Genomic DNA, 27,158 nt, shown 5'->3' with positions numbered 1-27,158 from the left:
CTTAAAATGAACAGTCAGTCATTCTTTTAAAATGACAACGGATGTTAAACTGGGAAGGAGGCATTTTGGAGGCCAAGATAGACATATAATTATTTATTCAATCTAATTCTTTCCATCTACTATCACATACTATTAAGTTCAAAAATGGCTAGGAATATGTATTACATACTTTTTATTTAATAATAGTCTGCTTTCAAATGAACTAAATGAGTAAATAATAAAATATTATTTTGAGTAGGTTGATTAATCTAATTAACATATTTAACCCTAATTCTCGGAGCTATAAAAGTTGCAGCTCAGGATGTGAATGCCCCACAGTCACGGTGCTGATAATGGTCCACGCCAGGAACCACACTCGGCTTTGCTAACTCAGGACTGTACGTCCTCTCTATGATACCTTCTGTCACCAAATGTAAATATAATACGACAGTATAATAATCGTTTATCAAATTCTATTCTTCATTAGGAATTAAATGTATAACAAAGATCTTCATACTTAAAACAAAACATGTAAAAGCTATTAGTATTGAGAAAAAAGTTTCTCTCTTTCCTCCCCAACTAGTCCCTATTCATTTAAAATTCATTATATCCATGAGGAAGGCTTAGGTGAATGGCAATAAAATTAGGGATAAAATTTATTCAAAATAAAATTATCTTGAATACAGATTTTACTCAAATTTTGAGTGGTGATTTGATAAACTATCATAATATATGAAGCAAATCTGACAGCAAGAATCATTTTTATGGCCAAATAATTAATCAACTTAATAAAATTAAAGGATTGTACACCTATCAAAATTAAGCAACATTTTATAAATGTTAGGCAAAAAATAATTTGTTTGCTCCATAAACTGAACTTGAAAGTGAAGAGTTGAATAGAATTAAGACTTTGAGAACCTTTAGGGGTTATAAACCAAATTTAGAGAACACTCTCTAGTCTAGGCATATAAAACTGCAGGGAGAAACTTATTTAAGATAGTAATTTACATAGATGTACTTGAGATATTTTTAATGAACAGAGTATTTGTATCGAAGTGTGATCTTTGGCAATGGAAAGAAATGAAATTCCTTGTCTCTGGTTTTTGAGACTCATGGAAAGATTCATTGATGATATTACATAATGATATTTTCCCCATTCTAGTTCAAATTTTGCTGTTAATAAAGTTTGTTGGATTGTATACTATGGCCTTTAGAGTGTTAGCTTGATAAATCTAGCCCTGAAAATACTTCCTGAAGTTTTATTAGACCCAGAAATTCTCAAAATCATCCAAATCAAATACTATGTGACAATATTGAAGTTTCTCTCAATAATAATTTCTCCTAAACAGAAAATGTCCTTATTTACAAAGGCTTAAAATGACAGAATTTAAAAATTCAAAATGTAACAGAATATTCAAAAGTGTTTTGAAAAATTATATAAATACTAACAGAAATCATCATAACACAAATATCCCTATTGTCTTCACTAGACCCAGAAGATATTGGCAGAAAAATGTGCAATGGATACATACCATGAGTTAATTTCTAATTAATTACTGACATTTGGATAATATTTAAAAGACTGCATTTGGTTGCAGTGGGACTGCTACCAAAAGCCTTGCATACACTTTCAGAATCCAAAGTTTATTGAAGTTATCATAGAACAATTATATGGTATCAGAATTAGTTTACACACAGGTACACTTATATAGAAAAAACAAATCATTTTTATGTCATAATTAGAATCAAACTGAAAAATATATGTTCAAGGCATTATAAGTGTCCTCGAGTAATTTCAAATAAAGTACTTTTGTGAAATAAGACTACGTGGAAACAAAGCTCCGACTTCAGTGGGGGAGGGAGGGTAAAGAAGTGTAAGGGACTGTCAAACTACAGCAGGAAGGGAGGGTGTGGGGTGGTTAAGAGATCAACCGAAGGACTTGTATGCAGGCATATAAGCATAACCAATGGACACAAGACACTGGGGGGGTAGGGGAGGCCGGGGGAATGTCAAGGGGGAAAAAAAAGGAGACATATGTAATACTCTTTGTAATACTTTAAGCAATAAAACAAAATTAAAAAAAAAAGAAGTGTAAGGGAAAAAAGAGAAGGATGAATAAGTCTAAATTCTTAAAAATGGCCGGGCCAAGTAGTTCAGTTGGTTAGAGCATCTTCTTCACATGCCAAAGTGGCAGGTGTCATCATCCCCAGTCAAGGCACATACAAGAATCAACCAATGAATGCATAAAAAGTGTAACAACAAAGTGATCTCTCTCTCAAAAAAAAATCAGTCAATAAAAACAATTTGCAGAAGTAAATTTAAAAACACCAAATAAATTGTTAAAAAAGAAATAGTATTAAATGTGGTTCTTCAGTATGGAGTTTCCTCAAAAAACTAAAAATGGAACTCCCATTTGACCCAGTGATCCCACTTCCAGGAATATATCCCAAGAAACTAGAAACACCAATTAGAAAGGATATGTGTACCTCTCTTGAGTTTTTGATTATTATCATTTGCACGCGATATCTTTATCCATTCTTTCACTTTCAGCCTCCATGTGCTCTTAAATCTAACTGTGGTACATCTACACAATGGAATACTACGCTGCAGTAAAAAAGAAGTTCTTACCATTTGCAACAGCATGGATGGACCTGGAGAGCATTATGCTAAGCGAAATAAGCCAGTCAGAGAAAGATACATATCATATGATCTCATTCATTTGTAGAATATAATGAACAACATAAACTGATGAACAAAAACAGATCCAGAGACAGAGAAGCATCGATCATACCGATCATACCGTCAAACCTCAGAGGGAAGGTAGGGAAGGGTGGGAGGAAGGGAGAGAGATCAACCAAAGGACTTGTATGCAAGCATATAAGCCTACCAATGGACACAGACACTAGGGGGGTGAGGGGCAATGGGGGGATAAGGACACATATGTAATATCTTCATCAATAAAAAAACAAATAAATTTGGTTCTTACATTTTAGATATATAAACAATAGTGAAAACCAACTGATTTGAATCAATTCTTTTCTTTGAATTTAATATTATCTTTGTTGACTGCTAAACTATTTCCCTGGAGCACAGATCTGGGTTGCAATTTTTACGACGGACTTGCCATTTCTTCTGATTCGTACTCCTTTTTGAAGGGAGCATGGCTTAGATATTTTATCAGATATGTTAAAGAAAACCTGAGATCACTTAAATTTATCATGCTGGCACAAAAATGAAGATTGTGCAATTCTCTTGCCGTGGTGAAGAAGACAATCAAGACTGTCATTGTGTCCCCTGCTAGATTGGGGGTCAACCATGTGTTAGTTAATATATATGCAAAAAGTAAGACCAAAAAACACACACAAGATTACAGATTAGCAATAGCAGCTAGACCAGTGGTCGGTCGGGCACTGGTTAAGACAATGGTCGGCAAACTCATTAGTCAACAGAGCCAAATATCAATAGTACAACGATTGAAATTTCTTTTGAGAGCCAAATTTTTAAACTGAAACTATATAGGTAGGTACATTGTTATTAACTTAATTAGGGTATTCCTAAGGCTTAGGAAGAGCCACACTCAAGGGGCCAAAGAGCCGCATGTGGCTCGAGAGCTGCAGTTTGCCGACCACAGAAGACTGTATGTGAGCATCAGCCTTTGAACAAACACTGCTTGTAATTTTAAATGTTTTATCAGTTTTAGTAGACTCACATCTCATACCAGTTGAATACCTTATAAGCCAACATGTCAATGTCTCCATCTTCAGCACATAAACAAAATAATATTGTAAACATTTTAATACATTTCACAAATATATAAATTGAATCCTTCATCCCCTATGAAAAATATGGTATAATGCAAAACCTTTATTTCTGTAAGGGCTTTGTTACATTTCCTTTGTATTCTTTTATGTGGTTTTGTTTTGACAAAGTATTACATGCCAATTCCAAATCACTTCCATGTCCTGAAAGAGAAACTATTGCATAGAGGCTCCAGTAATATACAAAGAACTCAACCACAGACCACAGGACATTCTGATAAAAGGAAGAGAGTCTATCTAAATACAGTACTTTTCCTTTCTTCTTTCTTTCTTTCTTTCTTTCTTTCTTTCTTTCTTTCTTTCTTTCCTGTTGTGGGTACTTTGGTGGATAGTTCTCAAATATATTATTTGCATGTACTCATGTACTCATTCAACAAATGTTAAGTATCTATTATGTGCTGGGTGGTGATGATACAAAATAAATGGGACTTAATGATGCTCATGCAGCTCACTGTTTAATGACAGAGGCAAATGGGTTCCTTCCTTCCTTCCTTCCTTCCTTCTTTCTTTCTTTCTTTCTTTCTTTCTTTCTTTCTTTCTTTCTTTCCTGTTGTGGGTACTTTGGTGGATAGTTCTCAAATATATTATTTGATTTCAGTCATGTACTCATTCAACAAATGTTAAGTATCTATTATGTGCTGGGTGGTGATGATACAAAATAAATGGGACTTAATGATGCTCATGCAGCTCACTGTTTAATGACAGAGGCAAATGGGTAAGTAATTACCTGAGAAAAATGCTAACAGAAATGTCTAAAACTTGCTAGTTGTAAATCATGAAATTATAGGGGCTTCAACCCTAAAATTTTTGAAGTGCTGTTGTAAGAGAAGTTGTCATTCCTATAAACAACTTCAGAAATGAATTTATGAGCTTAAATAAAGATACGGGCCATCTGAGTTGTTTCTCTTTCTCTTTAAGCTTATAATTATTTGTAAGTTATTTGTTTTACAGTTCTCATTCTGGTGCTCGTTTTTCTTAAGTTTTACATTAGAATCCTTCTCCATTCACTATTTTGTGATATTGAATAATTACATAAAGCAATTATTTCTTATATAAAACAAAAAAAATAGTGTTGCTCAGACAATGCTGAAGAAGTACAGGAAAAAAATTCTTAACAAAGAAACAACTTGGGGGCACCTGTAATCCCACAGCAGATTAGGTTTATCATCCTGTATTAGATTTAATTCCTTATTTTATTTATGTGTGTGTGCACTGCCTCACTGCCCATCCTCTCATTTTAGAGAATAAATATATATGCATGTACTTGTACATATATGATATTATCTTACTATTTACATTTTTGTGTTCTTGAGTGAATAATCTTTATTAAGTTTTGGTATTTTCAATATATAATATTTGATGTTTCCCTATGAAATATTTAACACCTAGACTCTTAGAGCCCAGAATCCTAATCATAAGATTATTTATAATTCTTAAAATATTATACAGAAATTTTACATATTTTTCATGACTTCCAATCTATCTTACATGTCAGAAATAATTTATGCTGGAAATTCTGCATTGAAAAAACCTGAGACAATGTCTATAGGTAAATAAGGAAATGTATCTTTCAAACTTCTCTTTACCCTTTTACTGTGTTTTTATGGGTCAGATCCCTTGAAGAATTAGGAAAAGGTATTGTATTGGTGTGTGACTATCTTTGGTGTCCGTTCAACATGTCTCTGGTGGCCTGGGCCAGGGGCTCCCTCCTGCAGTGAGAGGTGGCATCACCTTCAGGCCATTCTTTGCAGCCAGCCACACAGCTGCAGTTACAGTTCAGGGCATCTTGATCATTTCCTGTCCTTCTTCCATCTTTTTAGACGGAGAGATAAAATCTAAGATCATATTTGAGGAAAGAGAATGCAGCATATTGGAAAAGATTAGGTGAGTGAGACTTAACTAGCTTTGAAAGAAGGGTGGTGCCTGCAGTAGAATTTTTGAGAAAATTTCTAATGGAAAATAGAGTGACACTTTTCTTTCATTTGCCTTCATAATTTTTATATGCCTGGCTCAGAGACATGTAGAGGGAGGTGGCTATGATCTGGAGCATGGTTGTCATATTCCTAAGTTACCTGAACATCATGGTATCTTACGATTATGTACTAGCATGTGGTTTCCACTATTATTTCTTTTGTAAATCAAATTTAATTCCATTTCATTTTTATAGGTGTTGCCTTGACATCAAATTCAAAATAAACTCTAGAAAATGATGTTAAATTTAACTACACTCTTTCTAGCTCAACAGATGTTAAGCTGTCTTTCAAGACCTTCTGCATATTGTTAAGCATATTCTAAAAGTACATATACATATTTATATATGTGCATATACATATATAATCAATCAAAGATCATTTGAAAATAAGTGCTTGAACAGGGAGAGCCATTGTCAAGCTGAATCTTTGCATTGGAAAGAAATACCTTTTAGCAACTTATAGTATTAGAAATAGAAAGTTAATTTAAGAGAGGCAATGTACATCCTGGTGCCTCAAAAGAAAACAAAATTACAGAATATTTGTGCTCAATTAGAGATCATATTCCATGGAAAGTTATTCAACTTTTTCGGCATCATACTGTGAATTCCTATACATATTCTGTTGTTGCTGTTGTAAGTAGAAAATGACTTTTAGCATAATGAAAATTATTACATTTCAATTTTTTAAAAGAAAGTGATGGCTTATTAAAGTAAGTCAATGGAGGAAAGAAACTAATTTTTTAAAGCTGAACTAAATTCATATATACTTTCTTTTTTAATTAATTAATTTATTTTTTATTGTTTAACATATTACAAATAATAGTACATATGTCTCCTTTTTTCCCCATTGATAAATTCATATATACTTTCTATTTTGCAATTGGCCACATTTTAAGAGACTTCAAGTTTCCATTGTTGAGAACAGGCTTCATGCCCACTTTTCAAAGCATATTCATATCTTGGATTCAGTCAATTTACTTCATTATGTTTCACCTTTTCCTTTGGCAATACCACTTGCCATAATTTAACTTCAAACAGAACAACAAAATGCTATACTTTATCCCTATGATGTAAATTTTGACACTTAAATGTCTATCTAATATTACCTGAAAATCAATGTTTGAAAAAGTTATACAGGCTGATCATTTCAAGCCTTTTTCTCCCACACTGAACTCAAGTCAGTAAACTTGTGGATAATGTATAGGGAGAAACATATCAGTAATGTTTCCAAGCAGGAGTAAACACTTCCTGAAAGCAAGCTTAATATTTTAAAAGGCGTATTGATTCTGAACTGTGAATCCAGACAAATATCAATCCATGTGATTTATGTAATACTTAAGAAATATTTTTAAGAAGGAGTGAGGGTATAGAGATAAATAATGTTTAAAATATTGCTACAGAGTCAAAGATTTCTTGTTTTGTGGGAAAAAATGTAAATCTTGTTTTGGGGGCTCAAATTAAGAAACAAAAAATATTTACTGAGATCCTCCAGCTGAGTCAGTGCTGAGCTCATAGTTGCAATGGAGAGAAATATAAAATCTAAGACATAGGGGAAGAAGAACTGACAGGATTTAACCAATAGAAATAGGTAATGAGAAACTACAGAAAATCTAAGGTAAGTTTCAATCTTGCCAGGGCAAAAGAACACGACAAAATAAAAAGAGATGCCATGGTTAGGAAAGGAATGCAATGCAGTTATTAAAATATAAAGACATAAAAATAAGTTTAAAAGATAAATATAGCAAGAGAGATAATGGCATTCAAAGCCTTAAATGAGGAGAAAAATGATCGGAGGTGATATACGATGCTTAGAAGACAGGTCTGGAGGAGGTCAGAGAGAACAAGAAAAGTAAGAGTTAGAGAAGGTAACAGAGAAAGTAAATTCTTGAGTGGATAATTAATGAAAAAAAATATCTCAAGGAGAAGGCAAATGATGTGAAACCAGGAAAAAATTGTCTTCCACTATTGAAAAATTTAGAAATGTCTGGAATGAACAGAAGCTGAAAATCCATTTCAGAAGTTCAATGTAGAAACAATGGGTATAGTTCTCTATTCTATGAAGTTAAGAAGTAAACATATGTGGAGAAATAAGACATTGGTGTGTTGTTGTTTTTTCAAATAGGAGGAATCTGAGTCCATTTGAAAGCAAAGGGAAAGACTTCATTGAAAGAAACCATTTAAAGATGATTGATTTGAAAAGAATAGTTATCCTGTGAGTTGCCTGAGGAAACAGATACCATTGTGTCCAGAATAAAAATGGAAAAGTAAATTTTAGTAAAATAAGAAAACTTTCTCTGCAGTTACATTCACTTCTTTCAAAACATGCTCAGTATGAACTCAGACATTTCATTTTCCCACACCATCAGATCATCACTGTACCGCAATTAACCACAAAATTTATTTAACTGCTTTACTACTTGCTGACAACTTTGCCATCCTCTTTCTCCACTGCTGACATAGTTTATGACTCATGTTGATGATCCTGTGAATATCCCAGCCCCTAGTCCCTCATCACGCTCCAGGAACCTACATCTCTCTTTTGTCCTTGCATTATATAAGCAAGGACACAAACTAAGCTCAGTTATCAGTGAGAATGCTCTACTTCCAATAACAATTTTTGAAATACCTGATGTAAGATGCAGATCTTGTCTATCTATCTTCTGTCCCCTATTATTTCTGGTCCATCTTATTGCTTCTTCCTTGCCAAGGCTCCTCCTGCAATCCCTGGAATTTGTCTCCTCTTCATGTGCATTTTCTCCCTCTTCCTTTTTGCTAGTTTTTTTTTCCCCTTCTGCCTATGAATATTTGCAGTACTACCTGACTCCCATACTAAGAAAAACTTTCTACATACCTTACTATCTTCTCAACATACCTCTATTTTCTCCTCGTTCTCTTCCTTGTCCAAGTTTTTGTAACTGCAGTCTAAATCTGCTAATTCCACTTTCTAATTATCTTTCACTTATTAATTACTCATACTAGTTGGCTCTTGCCCTTACCAATCTCCTGAAATTAACAATTAACAATAGCATCATACTCCTCAATTGCATGCTCTGTTCTTCCATTTTATGCCTCCTAATCTCTTTATTGCTGATGTAAAAATCTTCCTAAAACTCCTTTCCCTTGACTTCTATGATACAGTAATTATCTGCAGACTTGAAATGGCTCTCTCTCTCTTCTCTCTCTCTCTCTCTCTCTTTTCTTATTGTTGATTTTCTTGCCCCATCCCCCCCACCCAACAATTCATCCTCTAACTGTAAACATCCTTTATTTTTGTTCAGACTTATTATGTCTGTATTCTTTCTTGGGTAATCTCTTCCACTATCATGGTTTATTGCAGAGTTGGAACTCTGTTGAGATAAGTAGGAAGGGACTTCATATTTATTCAACTCCTGATTCCATTTATGCTCTATTCAACATCTCTTCTTCAGAATTTGATATCTCAGGAAGAATCCACTACTTTTAGGACAATTTTACTTAAAAGAAGAGGATCATATTGTTAAGATGAATTTTCAAGCATAAAAGACCAGGTCTTTCAACATCCAAACTTAAGTCTCATATATATTTTAAACTTTTCTTCCTCCTCTCTAATAACCTGACTCCTCCTGGTCTGAGGACCTGCAGTAAGAGAGTGCCACATTTTAGTTTTATTTTTTACTTACTGTTCCTAGAACCCTATTTATTTTAGTCTTCTCCTTACATATTTGCTTCTATCTCTCCCCATCACTTGGCCCGTGAGTAGAGAAAGAATCTTCCCCACTCCTCCATAACACTCTACCTGAAATAATGAATAAGCACTTGAAAAAATTCCCTATTTCAAGAATGCTAACAAAGTCCAAAAACTCTCATCACACTTCTGATCTCTTCTTATGTGGGTTGTTTGGGACCAGAGGAGAGGTTTTGGAGAGAGGGTCCAGAACCAGTTTAGACTTCACTTGGTAAATAAACTGAATGTTAAAACTGAATTATCTATTTTATGGATCCAATTTATCTTCCAGCTGCATCACTTACTCTTTCCCACACATATGTCATGTACTTATACTCTTGCTAATGTCCTTTGTTTTGCCAATATATTCCCACTTCATCTCAGAAAACTTTCTCCTTCAAGTCTCTTTCATAAAGCCTTAGTAATCGCCACTATTGCTGCTATTAGCCTCACGTTTATTAACTCCTCTAATTATATGCTCTCTTTTCTCTTCAAACTCAATATAATTTTCTAATGGCCTTATGTAAATTATTAATTTAACATGAGATTTAGATATGAGATTTAAGCTTAAGTTGTGTAGCTCTAGTCTTTTTATGCTTGAAAACAAGTCTTACTTTACAAAATGAGACTATTCTTTAACTAAAACATCAAGTTTAAACATCAAGTTTAAACAAAAAACTCATTGTGAACAGAAGCAACATTTTATTTATACCATCATACTTCACAATGCCCACCAGTGTCTCTTACATGGTAAGTAGTCCTGTTTTGTCAAAATGTACTGAATTGAAGCAGGAAATGGAGATGTACTGACATGACCTGTTTCATGGTACCTACTGCTCAACAAATGTTCATTGAACAAACTGACATAAAATGAAGTATATGTGGGTTCCTTTGCCTGATGTTCTCAATCATCATAGGGAGTAGTAGGTATAGTTTATGCTAAGATGGCTATAGATATAGAAAAGATCTGAAAGGAAAATAAGGTCTAGAATAACAACTTGAGGGTGTATACCAGGTTTCAATATGAAATAAAAAAGAAAATTAGATTGACAAATAATAGCAAGAGACCTGTTATATTGAACTGCATGAATCTATAGTAGGCTAGGCATAGAGGTTCTCTACGAAACAAATGAAGTGTTGGACTTATTACAAATATGAAGGGAAGAAATTCTTTATTGGAATAAATCCATTTTCTGTATGTAAGGGATTTCAAATTTAAATTATACTTATTTCTACCACCAGAATAATTATTCACAGTCAAGCAATTGATTAAATTTTCTCTATTGAGGCTACAATGATTTATTGCTTGATTATGAATTATAATATAAAAAGAGATTTTTAAAATACTGTAACACAGGAAGAGAACATTTTAAAAATATATTTTTATTGATTTCAGAAAGAGGAAGGAGAGAGATAGAAACATCAATGATGAGAGAGAATCATTGACCTGCTGCCTCCTGCATGCCCCACACTGGGGATCGAGCCTGCAATCTGGGCATGTGCCCTGACCAGGAATCTAACCATGACCTCCTAGTTCATAGATCGATGCCCAACCATTGAGCCATGTTGGCCTGGCTGTTGTGAGCTTTAAACAGAGTGAAAAGGGGCCCTCTGGTAAATTTTGAGCAAAGAAGTGACAGCTACTTAAATTACAAAAGAATAACTAGGCCACTATGTGAAAAACAGACATTAGGGCTATGAGGGTAGAAGACGGTACACAATAATTCAGAAATATTGGCAAGTGTGATAACAACTCAGGCTAGGGTGGTAGCAATAAAAATTGTAAGAAGTAGGTAGAGTATGAATGTATTTTGAAGCCAAAAGTAGCAGAATTTTTGGTATATTGATATGGAATATGTAAGAGAGGCACCAAAGATGATGTCAAGTGTTTTTGGCCTAAGCAAATGAAATAACAGAACTGTCATCAACCAATGGAGAAGTCATAATTATAGAAAAATATTCAGTTTAATTTTAGACCTGTTAAGGTTAAGATTTCTGATGTATCTTGTTCTAGTTATCTATTATTCCTTAACAAATCATTACAACTTTAAAGGCTTAAAACACACTAATTTATTTGCTTATGAATTTGCAGTTTGGTCAGAACTCTGCATGAACTCATTTCTTCACTAAATTCTGGGCATAGAGAAATAAACCAAACACACATGGCTCTTTTTTCACAGAGTTATAGTGAAGAATAGAGGCATTATCCAGTTAGTGGAAAACAGAGCTACTAGTATAAATATAAATAAGGATGTTTGAATACACGGAATGTATAAAAATGAAAGCACTGGTATTTGGTGTTCTATAACAGAAAAATCTACTGTATTTGCAAAGCCAAGGAAGGATAAATAACATTTTGCAAGGTAAATGTAGGAAGGAAAACACTGCTGGTAATGGGAAGAGACAGTTCAAAGGCTGGGAATGAAAAAGTATGGGGTATATTTGAAAATATTTTATAAACTTAGAAGTCCAAGTTTCTTTGCTATCTGATTGAGATAGCAAAGAAACAGTAGCAAAAGATAGAGGCCTTGCTAAGAAGGATCACAATAGAAATTTCTGGACTTTACATAAAATTCAATGGGCATCCCTTGAAATTTCTTAAGTAGGTTTATATAAAATTAAAAAATTCAGTCTAGTCTTTTGTAAGGTTAGGGGATCAACTGCAGTGGTATATGTATAAGATAAGAACAGATTTCATTAGGGTTGAGGCTGTAAAGATGGAGAGTGGTAGATTGGTAATATTTAAAAGAAAAAATCAGCAAAACTTTTTGGCAGATTGCATTCATTATAATTTTTGATGTACAGTTTTTGTGTCCTCAACACATCCAATGGAAATGTTGGGAGACAGACATACTTATCTGAAACTAAGGGAAAAAACAACAAACAAAAAAAAGCTTAGGATGAACATGCTGATTTGACGCACCCTCCCCTGCCTTCCCTCTGAGGTTTGATACTCTGTTGGATGCTTCTCTGTCTCTGGATCTATTTTTGTCCATCAGTTTATGTTGTTCATTAGATTCCACGTATGAGTGAGATCATGTGATATTTGTCTTTTTCTGACTGGCTTATTTCACTTAGCATAATACTCTCCAGGTCCATATTGGTCTACTCATTTGGATTTACATACACATTAGAGAGCTGCATAACAAATGTATCCCACCAAATATGTACTAAAATATATGTGACCAAATGAAAATAAACTTTTTTTCTGCTTAGGTAAGCTATTTTTGAGTGTTGTTGTTTTTTTAAAACATTATAACTAAAAAGAAGTATTAATGTGGAAGTCTGGATATTTTTAATGAAACTAGAAAACTCACTTAAAATTCAAAAGAGATATGTAAATTTATAATTACCCTTTCTCTGGGTGCACAGCTATAGATCTTGGCTGATCCAGGCCTTGGGAAATAATTACATAACGGAAAGATCCATTGAGTCTTGCAACTTCAATTAAGTTGAAACCATGATCTGTCCAATATATGTTACCTAGAAGAAATACAGATGTGTTTATGATACAGTTGTGAGAAGGAAGACTATTTATTAGTTATGGCTCTAATTATTAACTTTCTGAGCATTATATAAACTCTCAAGAAATCATTTGCTTCCTATATTTTTATTGTGTACATTTCCTCAGCAGAAAGTTATAAATAATATGCAAATACTTCCTAAATCTCATACACCTGTAGTTTAAACCATGTAATGATACACTTATATGTTAAAAATAAGTTAAAACTTCTCTCAACCAGAGGAGAAATATATTTTAGCTTTCTGTAGACTTCAGGCAAGAAAAGTAACACTTCTGTCTACCTGCCTCATGGAGCTCTCAGTAGATTTAGGCAAAGTTAACACTATATAATCTGCTTCTAAAAAAACAAAACAAAACACTTTTCAAAAGGCTCAAAAGTATTAGATAAAGAATGAGGTCCAAAATAAGAGACTATTTACCTCTATGGCTACAAAAAAAATTGTTATGAGTCACTCAGAATTTTTATGAGGCAAATTGAGCTCTTAAAAATAGGTGTGATACACACACACACACACACACACACACACACACACACACACACAAACAACACAGAAAAAGTCATAGATTATACCAGCAATCCAGTCAATAGCAATCCCTTCCACTCTTCCCAAGCCATTGGTAATGATATCTTCTTTCCAAGTTTGGTCTCTTTTAGCTCGACTAATTTTATTGAAGCCCATGTCTGTCCAATAGATGGTATCATTTTCTATGGATAAGATAGAGAGAGAAAAAATACACACACTATAAAAAGTATCAATGTACGTATTAGGATCACATTGCATCAGTATTTGGGAATTAATATCCCGGGTGTGGTAATGTATAAGTAAGTACTCTTCAGGATAATACACTAATACAAATAGTAAGAAAGATAATAAAATAATATGAAAGAACCTAGTCAAATGTATTTTTAAATGTTTTTAAAATATATGTGGAATGACCTATCCCAGGGGTGGGCAATCCCTGGCACGCGTGCCAAACATGGCACACCAGTAACTTTTGTTGGCACGAGAAACCCTCTCTTATAATTTTCCATTTACAATTTTTTTCTTAATATCGACTTTTTTATTTTTCAGATAAATACAGTTTAGGTGCATCTTAGATAAATAAATAATTTTACATAACAAGTTATCTTAAAGACCATAGACATGGATTGACGAGAGAGGGGAAGAGCAATTTCTATGCCTCTGCCTTAACTCTCCCTGCCTTCCTAGATCTGACCAGTGTTTTGGTTTCATCCACATACGCTTGTGAATCTTTGTTCTCAGTGATGAATTTTGTTAAGTCTCGTAATAGGAGTAGCCTGACGGATGAAAGTAGTAGCTCGTGCATATCTCTGAAGGTCACGAAATATAAACCTGATGTAAAATCTCTGTCATCAGTGATGCAGCAGCAAAAGTCCCACTGATAATATCAAACGGAGTCATAAAGTTTTCTGTCGGACTATCAGTGTACATGTATACATTAAAAAATAAATGTATTTTTCATCATCATATACTGTGTTTTTGTCGCTCGAATGAATTTTATTATTTCTTCAAGGTTCTTCACATACGTACACCTTAAGAGATATCAAGTAGGCGTAACATGTTCTCAAAAAATTAGGGCTGGCATGCAGAAGAATTTTGAGTCAGAGATTTTGCTGGTTTTGGCACGCACTCATAAAAAGGCTGCCCACCCCTGACCTATCCCATCCTTTATTATTTTTTCTTCATTTTCTAACTTAAACTCAGTAAATACTTATCCCCCATGAATTTGCCATCTGGATAGCAAACCATGTTATTTTGGATAACAATTTTTCTCTTCACATTAATTCCTGTGTCTGATTCCTCTAAATAAATAATAAAAAAAGAATAATACTGGAGATAATCAACTAGATAAAGTCTCAAACTAGAGAGAGAATAGAAACATAAGGGCGTTTCAGCTATATCAAGGCTATTTTAAGTATAAGGTAATTCAAGATGTATGAAGTCTTTAAAATGCTTTATCATTTAATTATTCCTTCTGAGATACTAATTTAGCAAATGTCAACTACAAACTCCTTAGGTTATTTTTCAAACTCTCATTGTACAAATAGTCTTAAAAATACTTAACGAATGGCTCTATGCTATTGTAGTCTTTAAATATAGTGTGTTTTTGATTATTTGAATGAAAAATGTTTCTAAAAGTTATAAATAAAATACATGTGCATGCATATGCATAAAGGGTAGCAATTATAGTCCAATGATTTTAAATACAGCCACCAGAAACACATTGGGGACAAATCATTAAATAATAAATTTGCCACCAGCTAAGTAAGTGTTTGTGTGGTGACCTACATGGCCATTTGTAGAACAAATCTTTTTAAGACCAATATAATTTCCCTCTGGCACAGTGACAGACTATGGGAGTAAGGAAAAAGCAATTAGTATAATAAACCATTTATCAGTAAGTTTTGGAATTCTGTTTCAAATGAATTATAGTGGAAATATTTTTATTTATTTGAGAAATGATTCCAAATATCACCTATCCTCAACAACATTTAACTCAGAAACACAATTGTTTGAACCAGAACAAATATGCCATTTCAAATATATATCTGGAAAGCAAAGATTTGTATGACTTTTCCAATTTTGTAAAAGTACCAGTTAAAATGTTTTCATTATTAAAAGAGTAAATCAATCAATAAAAATAAGCATTATGTTTGCATAAACATTAAGCATTATAACCCATGTCCAAACATTAGACCCATATATCCAATAGCCTACTTTGTACCCCCACGTGTATGTAGAAAAGGCAATCTTGATAAACAAAAGGCAAATTCTGGGTCTGAAACAGGCTTCTCTTGCAGCCTTCCAATGGCAACTTTCCCCGCTACAGTGTCGGATAAGTGACAGCTCCACCCTTTGTTTCACAGGCTGAAAACCTTACATTCTTCCTAATCACTTCCTCCACACTTCACATCTAATCCATAACCAAACAGTCTCATATTCAATCTCTTACCAGGTGTTTTGGCTCTTTTTATTGTTCTTTCAAATCATATCCACCTTCCAACCACCTCTCACCCTCTCTGCTCTCTATAATGTAATGGAAGTCACTATTACCTCTTGCCTGAGCAATGCAATAACCTCCTAACTTATTGCCCAGCTTCCACTCTGTCTCAGCACTCCCATTTCCTCATGAGTCTTTTCTCCACTGAGAGTCTATCATAGTCCTTTTAAAAATAAATGAGATAATTTCTCTCCCCTCCACCCAAACTCTCTGACATTCATGACCTGCCCATATCCTTCCACACTCTCTCACCTGATATCCTTCCACTATCCCCCTCAATCATCCATCTCTAATAACAGAATTTCCTCTTCTTGAAATAAGCCAAATGCTGTCCAGTAAAAGGTTCTTTTTTTAAAAAAATGTTTGTATTGATTTCAAAGAGGAAGGGAGAGGGATAGAGAGAAACATAAATGATATGAGAGAATCACTGATCCGCTGCCTCCTGCATGCCATCTATTGGGGATCGAATCTGCAACCCGGGCATGTGCCTTGACCGGGAATGGAACCTGTGACCTCCTGGTTCATAGGTTCAACCACTGAGCTATGCTGGCCAGGCTAGTCAAAGATTCTTTACATTTCTTTGTGACTAGAATGCTGCCCTCCCCATTCCCTCCTCAATATCTGCATGGCTCTGTTTTAGCTTAAATAGTCCCCTTCTTACTGAAAATTCCTCCGACTACTCCATAAAATTATTCCCTTGCTATTCTCTATGTTCATTACCAAATCTATTTTTCTCCATTGTATAGCATGTATTACTGCAAACACATTACATATTTATTGTTTCTGTTTGTTTACTGTCTGTCTTGTCTCAGAGAACTATAATCTCTTTGAGGTCTAGAACATTATTTTGTTCACTGCTTTATTCCTGGCAGATAGAATATTGCCTGGCACATAGTAAGCTCTAAGTCAACATCTGGTGAATAAGTGAACAAATGTGATGTACGAAGACTGACTAGGAGTGGATACAAGGAAGACACAGCTATTACCATTAGAAGCTTTCAAAGCTCATTAAACAACAGAGGGAGTATGCAGATATAAAAAATGACTAACAGTTAACAAGAGTATAGCATGAGCAGAATATAAGTAGCACAGACATTTTTGTAGGAGTTTAAAGAAGACATTTACAACAATCTTTATAAATATTAGAAAAAAGGACACTAATTTTACATGTGACTCTAACTTTTGTGTTATTCTAATGGCTTTGCCATCCCTGCAAATTTTTATTCCATTTAATCAGGAACATTCTTTCTCATGTATAGAGCTGAATCTTGCACATACCTTTACTATCTTATTGAGCAGAAATTTCATCTTTTATTTTTAGAAATAGACTGTGAGATATTTCATAAATATCAACTGCAATTGACCCAACTTTGCTAAAACAGTCACATTAGCTTTCCACAGATAAAAGACAAATAGTATAATTGGTAACCATTTTCAAGGATAACTATACGGATATTGGTGTCCAGCTATTGTGCACTGTAATTACTGTCAGAAAATTTAAAAAGCCACATGTCATAATTGTCTGTAAAACAAGGGAGAGGCCTTTTAACACTGAGAAAATTTAAACTTTAGAGTTGAGCCGAAGTGATAACCACCTACAGAGGTTGGAGCATACAGATTATGTCTGAAAATAGGAAACAAGGAATACAGGTTTCTTAAAGTACTTCCACCCTTAGGTATCTATTTTCTCATGATTAATTAACCAGCACTACTGATCACCTGTTGTGAGCACTCTGGACTCTGTGTTAACTTGTACTTCTGAGTCCTAGGAAATTCAAAATCATGTTTCCTGGCTTATATTTACAAGCTGTTTTAGAAAATGCCATGCAGACATGAAAAAACAACCAGGTAAAATATAATGTATTAGTTTACTATGCTTCTATTAAGCCACATTTTTCCTAAATCCTCACCTGAGGACATATTTATTGATTTTTTAATAATTCTCATCTGAGGATATTTTCCCATTGATTTTTAGAGAGAGTGGTAGAGAGGGAAAGACAGAGAAATATCGACGTGAGAGAAACACATCAATTGGTTGCCTCCTGCACAAGCCCTGACCAGGGCCTGGGCTGGGGAGGAGCCTACAATCAAGGTACATGCCCTTGACCATAATTGAACCTGGGACCCTTTGGTCCACAGGCTTACATTCTATCCACTAAGCCAAACTGGCAAAGTCTGTTTATTGATTTTGGAGAGAGAGGAAGGGAGGGTAGAGGGAGGGAGGGAGGGAGGAAGGGAGACCGAGGGGAGAAACATCGTTCAATTGTCTCCTGTACATAACCTGACCAGGGATTCAACCCACAACCTAGGTATGTGCCCTGACGTGTAATCAACCTGCAACCTTTTTGGTGTATGGGACAATGATCCAACTAACTGAGCCGCCCGGCTGGGGCACATTTTTTTTAGCTGCAGAACTTTACATTTATCCTATCAGATGCCAGCTCATTAAATTTGTTCAGGGGCCCTAACTGTTGACATTTTTAAAAATCATATGTTATCCAATGAATTATTTCTGTGATATCCACACATTTAATAAGTAGGTTTTTTTTTTATCTTCATTCAAGCCAGTGATAAGTGTGTTAAGCTGGATTAAAACATATACTTTGATATACCACTAGAGACTTCCGTCTGAGGCAAATTGTTTCATGTTTATTATACCCTTAAAGCCCTCTCCAGTTTGGCTCAGTGGATAGAGTGTCGGCTTGCAGACCGAAGTGTCCCAGATTTGATTCTGGTCAAGGGCATGTACCTCCATTGCAGGCTCCTCCCCGGTCCGGGCCCTGGTCAGGGCTCACGCAGGAGGCAACCAATTGATGTGTTTCTCTCACATCAATAATTCTCTCGGTCTTTCCCTCTCTCTTCCACTCTCTCTCTAAAAATCAATGGAAACATATCCTCTGGTGAGGATTAAAAAAAATTATACCTTTATAATGTATAATTTATGCATATTTAAGTGCACAATTATTCAGTGTACAGGTTGATTAACTTTTTTATATGGAAATTAGCCATGTAACCACCAACCAGATTAAGATTTAGATCACTATAAGCAGCCCTTTTGTTGCTACCTCACCTCAGAAGCCCTCCTCTTCCCTAGTGGGCGCCCACTGTCCTGACTTCTTTCAGCAGAAATTAGTTTTCTTAATTGTTGATAAATGGTATCATTCAGTATATACTCTTTATCTCACTTCTCTTATTGAGTATTATGACTTTCAAATCCACCTTTTCCATTGAATGTACTTTGCTTTTTGTTGGTGTGAAAATACCATAAACTATTTACCTATTTTGGACGTTCAGGTTGTGTCTAATTTCTGCCTATTGTGAATAATATGAACATTTTTGTCCATTTCTTTCATGGACATATGCTATCATTTCTGTTAGGTACAGACCCACAGGTAGAATTGCTGAGCCATAGGATAACTGTAGTAGGTAGAGTTCCCTTGTTTCATTTTCACTTTTGTTGTTATCTTATCTAATAAAAGGGAAACATGCAAATTGACTGTACCTCTGCTACACTCACAAGCCACGCCCACAAGCAATGCCCACCAGCCAATCAGGAGGAAGTATGCAAATAAATCCAACCAAGATGTTGGTCAGAAGCCACAGAGCTGGAGCAAGCAGGAGGCTTAGGTTGCCCCTGGCGATGGAGGAAGCCAAGCTTCCCACCTGCCCTGGCTGGCTGTGGGCTCTGCTCAAGGCTACAAAGTTTCAATTATAGAAGACAAATAAATCCCAGATACCTGCTTCCAGCCGCTGTGGCCTCCACTCAAGGAGGGTATTGGAGCCTGGGTTTCCCGGGGCCGTGGCCAGCCTGCAAAAAGCCATCAGCCCCTCACCCAAACTGTCCAGGCACCCCAGTGGGACCCCCTATCCTGAAGGGGGTGTAGCCAGCCTGCAAACAGCCCTCAGCCCCTCACCCAGGCTGGCCAGGCACCCCATCAGGGACCCCCACACTGAAGAGGCTGTGGCCAGCCTGCAAACAGCCATCAGCCCCTCACCCAGGCTGGCCAGGCACCCCATCAGGGACCCCCACACTGAAGAGGCTGTGGCCAGCCTGCAAACAGCCATCAGCCCCTCACCCAGGCTGGCCAGGCACCCCAGCAGGGACCCTCACCCCATGGGGGCGTGGCCGGCCTGCAAACCACCACAGGCCACTTTCCCAGGACACCCCATGCCCCAAGGGAACCCCCACCCTGATCCGGGACACCCTTCAGGGCAAACCAGCCAGCAGCCACCGATGCACCAGGCCTCTATCTATACTAATGAAAGGGTAATACGCTAATTAGACTGGGAGACCTTCCTGGAGACCCTCCGGATGTTCTTATGGACAAAGCCATGGTGGTGGGGCTGAGGTAGAGGTGGTTAGAGGCCAAGAGGGGAGGGCAGTTGTTGGGTGACCAGGTTGGTGGGGAGTGGGGCCGTTGGAGGTAAGCAGACCAGCAGGGGGGCCAGTTGAGGACAAGCAGGCCATCAGTGGGGATCAGTCGTAGGTGATCAGGACAGCAGGGGGGGCAGTTTGGAGTGAGCAGGCCAGCAGGGGGGAAGTTGGGGGTGATCAGGCTGGCGGGGGAGGGGAGCACTTAGGGGCAAGCAGGACGACGGCAGGGGGAAGTTGGGGTGAGCAGGCAGGTGAGCGGTTAGGAGCCAGCAGTCCCGGATTGTGAGAGGGATGTCCGACTGCCGGTTTAGGCCTGATCCCTGTAAACCGGCAGTAGGACATCCTTTGAGGGGTCCCAGATTGGAGAGGGTGCAGGCCGGGCTGAGGAACACCCTCTCCCCCATGCACGAATTTCATGCACCGGGCCACTAGTATACAAATAAGGCTTGACTGTATGCAGTCCATATAAACTCCTGGTACTGATGCCTATACAGAACTTCACTTTAACTTTGATCTTCGGGATTAGAAAGAACAATGTCCCTCCCCTGTCCCCTCTCCAGCCACCAACTTTTACTTAGACCTTGATTATTAAATACCACTTCGAGATTACCTGGTTGCAGACACCTTTCTTCATTTGAGGGCATAAGTATAAGCACTCTCCATGGCTTTTATTGTCATTTATGCAGCTATGAACTTAACAGGTAGGCCCAGAAATATAATTGTTGCTACATTTAGGAAGGCTATCTTAAGGACCTGTGAATCATTAATTCTGCCAGCTTATCTAATAGTTTCCAAACTGATTTTTATTCTAAAACCTTGGCAGATGTGACAGTTACTTCTAATCCAAACCCCATCTTTTGCTCTTTCAGAAATCACTGTATATAATCTGGGTGAAGAATAGACTTTCTCATATCATTCCTACATTTTTCAGTAATGATGCATCTCAAAGCAATATTTTATTTCCTGAGCTGTGTCATTTCAACGCAGATACTTGATTTAGTCCTTTTCCCCAATCCATTTCTTATTCTGCCACCCATATTCACAGGCAGGACTATTGATACAGACATGAAGTACAAACAATGCCTCAGAATTACAGAAACATAGGATAGGGAGGTATATTATAACAGCATCAAAACTTCAAACTAAAGATTAGGCATCCTTATTCTAAAAGGTACTCTGTTTACACCCACCATGGTGTATCCCCAGATCCTGTCTTCCCCTCTCAGTGTCTATCCTCTCATCTCAATGTATCATTGCCTCCCTTTTCTGATTACTCATAAAAGAAACCCTCTCTAACCACTGTCCAAAAATTCAGCTACAGATCTGCCTTCACGTGGTTAGAGTTCAGTAGTTCTCAAATGGCTGCCCATTAAAATTGCCTAGTAAAATGTAAAAAACAACAACAACAAAAAACAACCTGCAGCCACCCATCAGAGATTTTAAATTGCTTAGTCTGGGCATCATGAGAATTCCTAGTTAACTCATCAGTGGTATACATAAGAAGAATAGCACTTGTTATTTAACAGGGTCCAAGATCTTGTGAAGACTACTCCCTTCCCACCACATCCCATCTTCACCCCCATTACAATCTCATTGATATTAATGGCTCACTACTAAAGTAGTTTTTAAGGAAAGAAGAGGAAGATACGAGCTTGACATAGTTTTTAGAATATCAGATTTGGGGATTTTTCCCCCACTCCAGTTGGGGAGGCCTTTTACTTGAAAAAACAAAACAAAACACATTTGAAAAGAATCTGTTCAGTTGATTCTGCTATACCTCTAATCCTAGATCTGTTCTTTAATTTGTGCCAGAATCAAGCCAAATCAAGGCAGCTCACAAGAAAATTTCTTTACTCTGATGAATTTCCACTTCCAGTCAAGCTGGCTTTGCTTGAGCTACAGGTGTACCCTGTGCCACAGGTATGTTTCTTCACTCAATTATTTTAAAATTTTAAACTATATAGACATTGTGAGCACTAAAATTGATCATATTTCTCTTTGCACTGGTTATTATATATTTTATTCTCTTTACACTGTAATTAATTAAATTATAGTAACTAAATTAGTTAAATAGAGTATAAATTTACTGCCAACTACTAGCAAAAATACAAAATTTTACAATATGCATTATAGCTCTAGATTCATGTTATTTCCCCCCAATTTTTCTCTTAGCACTTATTTCCACCATCTAAATTGTTCTTCTCATTGCAATTCCTCCATTTTTGGAATTTACATAAAATAATTTTAGAACAAATTGATATCTATCTCTATCTATATATCTATCTATCATCTATAGATATTGATAGATACATATAGATATGTATTTAACATATCAAGTCACATGTTATAGATAAGTGACATCAAAATCGGATATACATACACACTGTAGAGAATGGCTACCAAAACCAAGAAAATCCAAGGCAATGCAAAGCATTTTAAATCAATTTTTCTTTGTTTTTGTTTTTGTTACTCATCCTTTCAGATTTCATTTTGGGTGTATATTCTAAAATGCATTAAATCACAATATTGAATACAGTAATAATACATATTCTTTATAAGTAAATAATTTATTAATAAAATAATAAATAAACACATGCCTTTAAGGGAAATATTTTTAAACTAGTAAATTTTACAATAAAAAAGAAAGGTTTAGAATGCTGGTATGGTGCTACTTTCCAATTATGCCCCATTTTTGGCACATTCAGTGTCGTGACCCCCCAGTTGAAACCTCTGGAGCAGACTATGAAAATTATAGAAATGGAGGGGTAAGCAAAGTCAGCCAAGGCCGTCAGAGAAGGCTTCAGTAAAAAAGACTTTGGCTATCTATGAAGACTACGTAGCATATGGATTAGGAGATATGTATGATATAGTTCATGGAAACCTAGTTCAGATTAAAAACCAATTTAATGAATGTGGACATCCTCATTTCAGGAGGGAGGGTCAACAATATCGTTTATAGAAAAGCGGTAAGCAAAAACAATGATGACAACTGCTTCTGAATTTATCAGATGTCTGGGTACAGATATAGATTGAACTGGCTTTCTATTATTTTCCAACTTTGACAGCATTTCTTCAAACATTTCAGAGGTTAATAAGGACCTAGGTTCTCAAAATTCCATATTAAAAGGGATTCAATATTAAAATGCTAATGAATTACATTTGTTTCTTTCACTTTGAGAAAGGCAAATCAATACAAACGCTAATGGGAAATTTTCATAGAGCAAAAAATCACTAAGAACTCCATCCTTGTGAGTAAATAAAATCAAATCTGTAGACTTCAAAAGTTTTAGATAGCTTAATCCCCTTAAGGCACAATGTTATGAAACCTTGGATAATGTACATACTCTTTTAAATTACTCTTTTATCAAATAAGCAATATATGCCTGTCTCGCTTTTGTGTTCTGAATGAAATTTGCATTAAACATACTTTTTATAAAAGCAATTCCATTTTTAAGTTTTGAACTTTTTCCGCTCAGGGTAACAAACCAAAAAAAGTCTTTTACATTTCCTTATGCATTGATTGTTCTTTTTTTTTCTCCAAAGCAATTGCACTGTGCTGTTTCTCATATTCATGAAGTTACTTCTCACAGTCCTTATGTGCCTAATTTTGACTTTCAGGTAACATATGAGAACAAAATTGTGCTGTCACACTCTCATCTTCTTCAAATTAGAAGAGGACCGATAGCAGCTCCAAGGAGAAATTGTTTTAATTTATCCTGCTTTGAACTTCCAGAGCTAAGCTGTAAAACTGAGACAGCATGTTGAATAGATATATCTTCAGGGGACACCTACTCAGACATTTCTTTAGGAAACCATCAGCCTGTTCTGGAAAACACTGCCATTGTATTTTATTTTCAAATGAGGAAAAGACAGAAATCGTGTTCCTCAAATGCCTGGTTTCTGGTTTCTATGTGATGCTTCAAATTAGCAAATCAGACAAAGATGGAGCACACACCTTAAAAACAGAGGCTTTTCCAGCAAATATATTTGGATTTTATTTATCATCACCCCTGGTGAAAAAACTAACTTAAGAAGTTTACTGAAGCCCTTAACTGGTTTGGCTCAGTGGATAGAGCGTCGGCCTGCAAACTGAAGGGTCCCAGGTTCGATTCTGGTCAAGGGCATGTTCCTTGGTTGCGGGCACATCCAGCAAGCAAGCCTCCCTGTTCGCTTCAGTGCATGGCTGCCGGCCGCCATCTTGGCTGACAGTTAATTTGCATAAGGTTATGCTGATTAGCCAATGGGAAGGGTAGCGGTCGTACGCTAATTACCATGTTTCTCTTTTATTAGTGTAGATGAGGAAAAGACAGAAATCGTGTTCCTCAAATGCCTGGTTTCTGGTTTCTATGTGATGCTTCAAATTAGCAAATCAGACAAAGATGGAGCACAGACCTTAAAAACAGAGGCTTTTCCAGCAAATATATTTGGATTTTATTTATCATCACCCCTGGTAAAAAACTAACTTAAGAAGTTTACTGAAGCCCTTAACTGGTTTGGCTCAGTGGATAGAGCGTCGGCCTGCAAACTGAACGGTCCCAGGTTCGATTCTGGTCAAGGGCATGTACCTTGGTTGCGGGCACATCCCCAGTAGGAGGTGTGCAAGAGGCAGCTGATCGATGTTCTCTCTCATCAATGTTTCTTACTCTCTATCCCTCTCCCTTCCTCTCTGTAAAAAAAAAAAACCACAATAAAATATATTTTTTTTTAAAAAAGAAGTTTACTGAAGATAGGGATGTAGCATAATAACTAAAAGCTTAGATGGTGTGTTCTGATGTTCTGAATTTAAAATCTCAGCAGAAGCATCCAACAGTCAAACCTCAGAGGGAAGACACAGTATATTATTAAGAGATCAACCAAAGGACTTGTATGCATGCATATAAACATAACCAATAGACACAGACACTAGAGTGGTGAGGGCCTGTGCTGGGGGAGTGGGAGTGGTCAGGGAAGGTCAATGGGGAAAAAGGAGACATATGTAATACTTTAAACAATAAAGAATTAAAAAAAAATCTCAGCTCCAGTACTTAATGGCTCTATGACAAGAGAAAGGTATTTAATACTAGAGGCCTGATGCACGAAATTTGTGCAAGAGTAGGCCTTTCTTCCCCCAGCTGCTGGCACCGGCTTCCCTCTGGCACCCAGGACTCAAGCTTTCCTCGCAGCCCAGGCTTCGTCCAGAAGGTCATCTGAAAGGGCATCCAGTCTGATTAGCATATTATGTTTTTATTATTATAGATTTCTGATCAGTTTCCCAATATGTCAATTGAGAATAATAGAGTTGTTATAAGGGCTAAATAAATCAATATTTGTTAAATCACTTAATGTCTATTACAAAATAAATATAATAAAATATTAACTATTAAAATTAAAAAAGTTATGATGTGTCAAAATGAAGATTACATAAGCTGATAAGTTTGGTAATTGTGTCTTTGAAATTTTAGCATGGTTTAGCTTGACAGAGTATCATCTTTATAAATATAAAACTAAAAAGAAAAATTTTTGTAGTTCCTTTGCAAAAGGAGAGAAATCTAATTTTAATTAACCTCACTCAAGGAAATAATAAAAGGGGAAAATAAACAGACATTTCTATGTATTTCAAATATACATTTCTATGAATTTTTTATATTAAAAGTTAAAAGATTTGGCTACACAGTGGAATCACACATTTTCAGAAAGGCAAAATTAAGCTTAATATTAAAAGTTACACAGAAAATTTGCTCTAAAAAGTACTTAAAATTATTAGTATTTATTGTACTTAATGGCAGGTCAAAAATAATTTTAAGGATAATAATAAATTATTATTAACATTATTAAAGAATCAACAAAATTTATGTCCTCAGTGGTAATTAAATGTATATCATCTAATTCTCAGGTGACAGATACATACAAGACTTATAATATGATTATTTTCTAGTTTGAAAATAATATAATTTTACTTTATTATGATTGAGTCACAGCTAATGTGACAACAAATTGGTATATAATTGTGCTCTGCTTGGTCTTTCAGAAAAAAACAACAGAATGAATTTTTTTTCAGAAAAAGTCCTGCTAAAAATTAATAATTATATAAATTAGTAATTTTTATTGAGTGTATTGTAGGAGATTCAAAATTACCAAGAAGCCCACTTCAATCTTCCCAGAAAATCAATCACCCAAACCTCTTATAAATACTTAGAAGCCCTATGCTTTATCTATCATTTTATAGTAAAGTTGTAGTTTTTCCTCAACCTGTATTGGGAACACATTAAAGGCAGGCTCCATATTACCTTCCTAGTTAGTTCCACAGAATCCAGTGCAATAGTTTGGACCGTATAGCTACAAAAGTTCAGTGAATCAATGATCAAGCATGACTATATGCATTCTTGCCATCAAAAAGTCATGTTATAAAGATCTAAACTCCCAACAGAGGAGCACCTAAATATATAAAACAAATATTAATGAACATACAGGGAGAAATTCACAGTAATACAATAATAGTAGCAATTTTAATACCGTACTTGCATCAATTAATAGATCATGTAGACAGAAAATTAATCTACACTAATAAAAGAGAAACATGGTAATTGGCGTACGACCGCTACCCTTCCCATTGGCTAATCAGGGAGATATGTAAATTAACTGACAGCCAAGATGGCGGCTGGCAGCCAGGCAGCTTAAAGCGAACATGAGGCTTGCTTCCTTCATTGAAGGAGGAAGCCAACGTTCCCCGCCTGCGCTGCCGGCCTCTGAGCTGGCAGTTTGAAACTTTGTAACACTTTCAGCC

General features: G+C 35.8%; 1 protein-coding gene across 1 annotated transcript in view; it reads right to left on the bottom strand.

Annotated features, from left to right (window-relative positions):
* The window catches only part of LRP1B (low density lipoprotein receptor-related protein 1B), a 1,756,854-nt gene that overhangs the window by 444,569 nt on the left and 1,285,127 nt on the right, over nucleotides 1-27,158 (bottom strand). Inside the window, exons 36-37 of the mRNA XM_014548045.1 lie at nucleotides 13,568-13,702; nucleotides 12,827-12,956 (exon numbers count right to left, since the gene is read on the bottom strand). Coding sequence (XP_014403531.1) covers nucleotides 12,827-12,956; nucleotides 13,568-13,702 — 265 coding nt within the window. The remainder of the gene's footprint in view (nucleotides 1-12,826; nucleotides 12,957-13,567; nucleotides 13,703-27,158) is intronic.

Source organism: Myotis brandtii, unplaced genomic scaffold (assembly GCF_000412655.1).
Source record: "Myotis brandtii unplaced genomic scaffold, ASM41265v1 scaffold493, whole genome shotgun sequence".
In the NCBI taxonomy this organism is placed as follows: Eukaryota; Metazoa; Chordata; class Mammalia; order Chiroptera; family Vespertilionidae; genus Myotis; species Myotis brandtii.
This window is presented reverse-complemented; position numbering and strand designations above follow the sequence as displayed.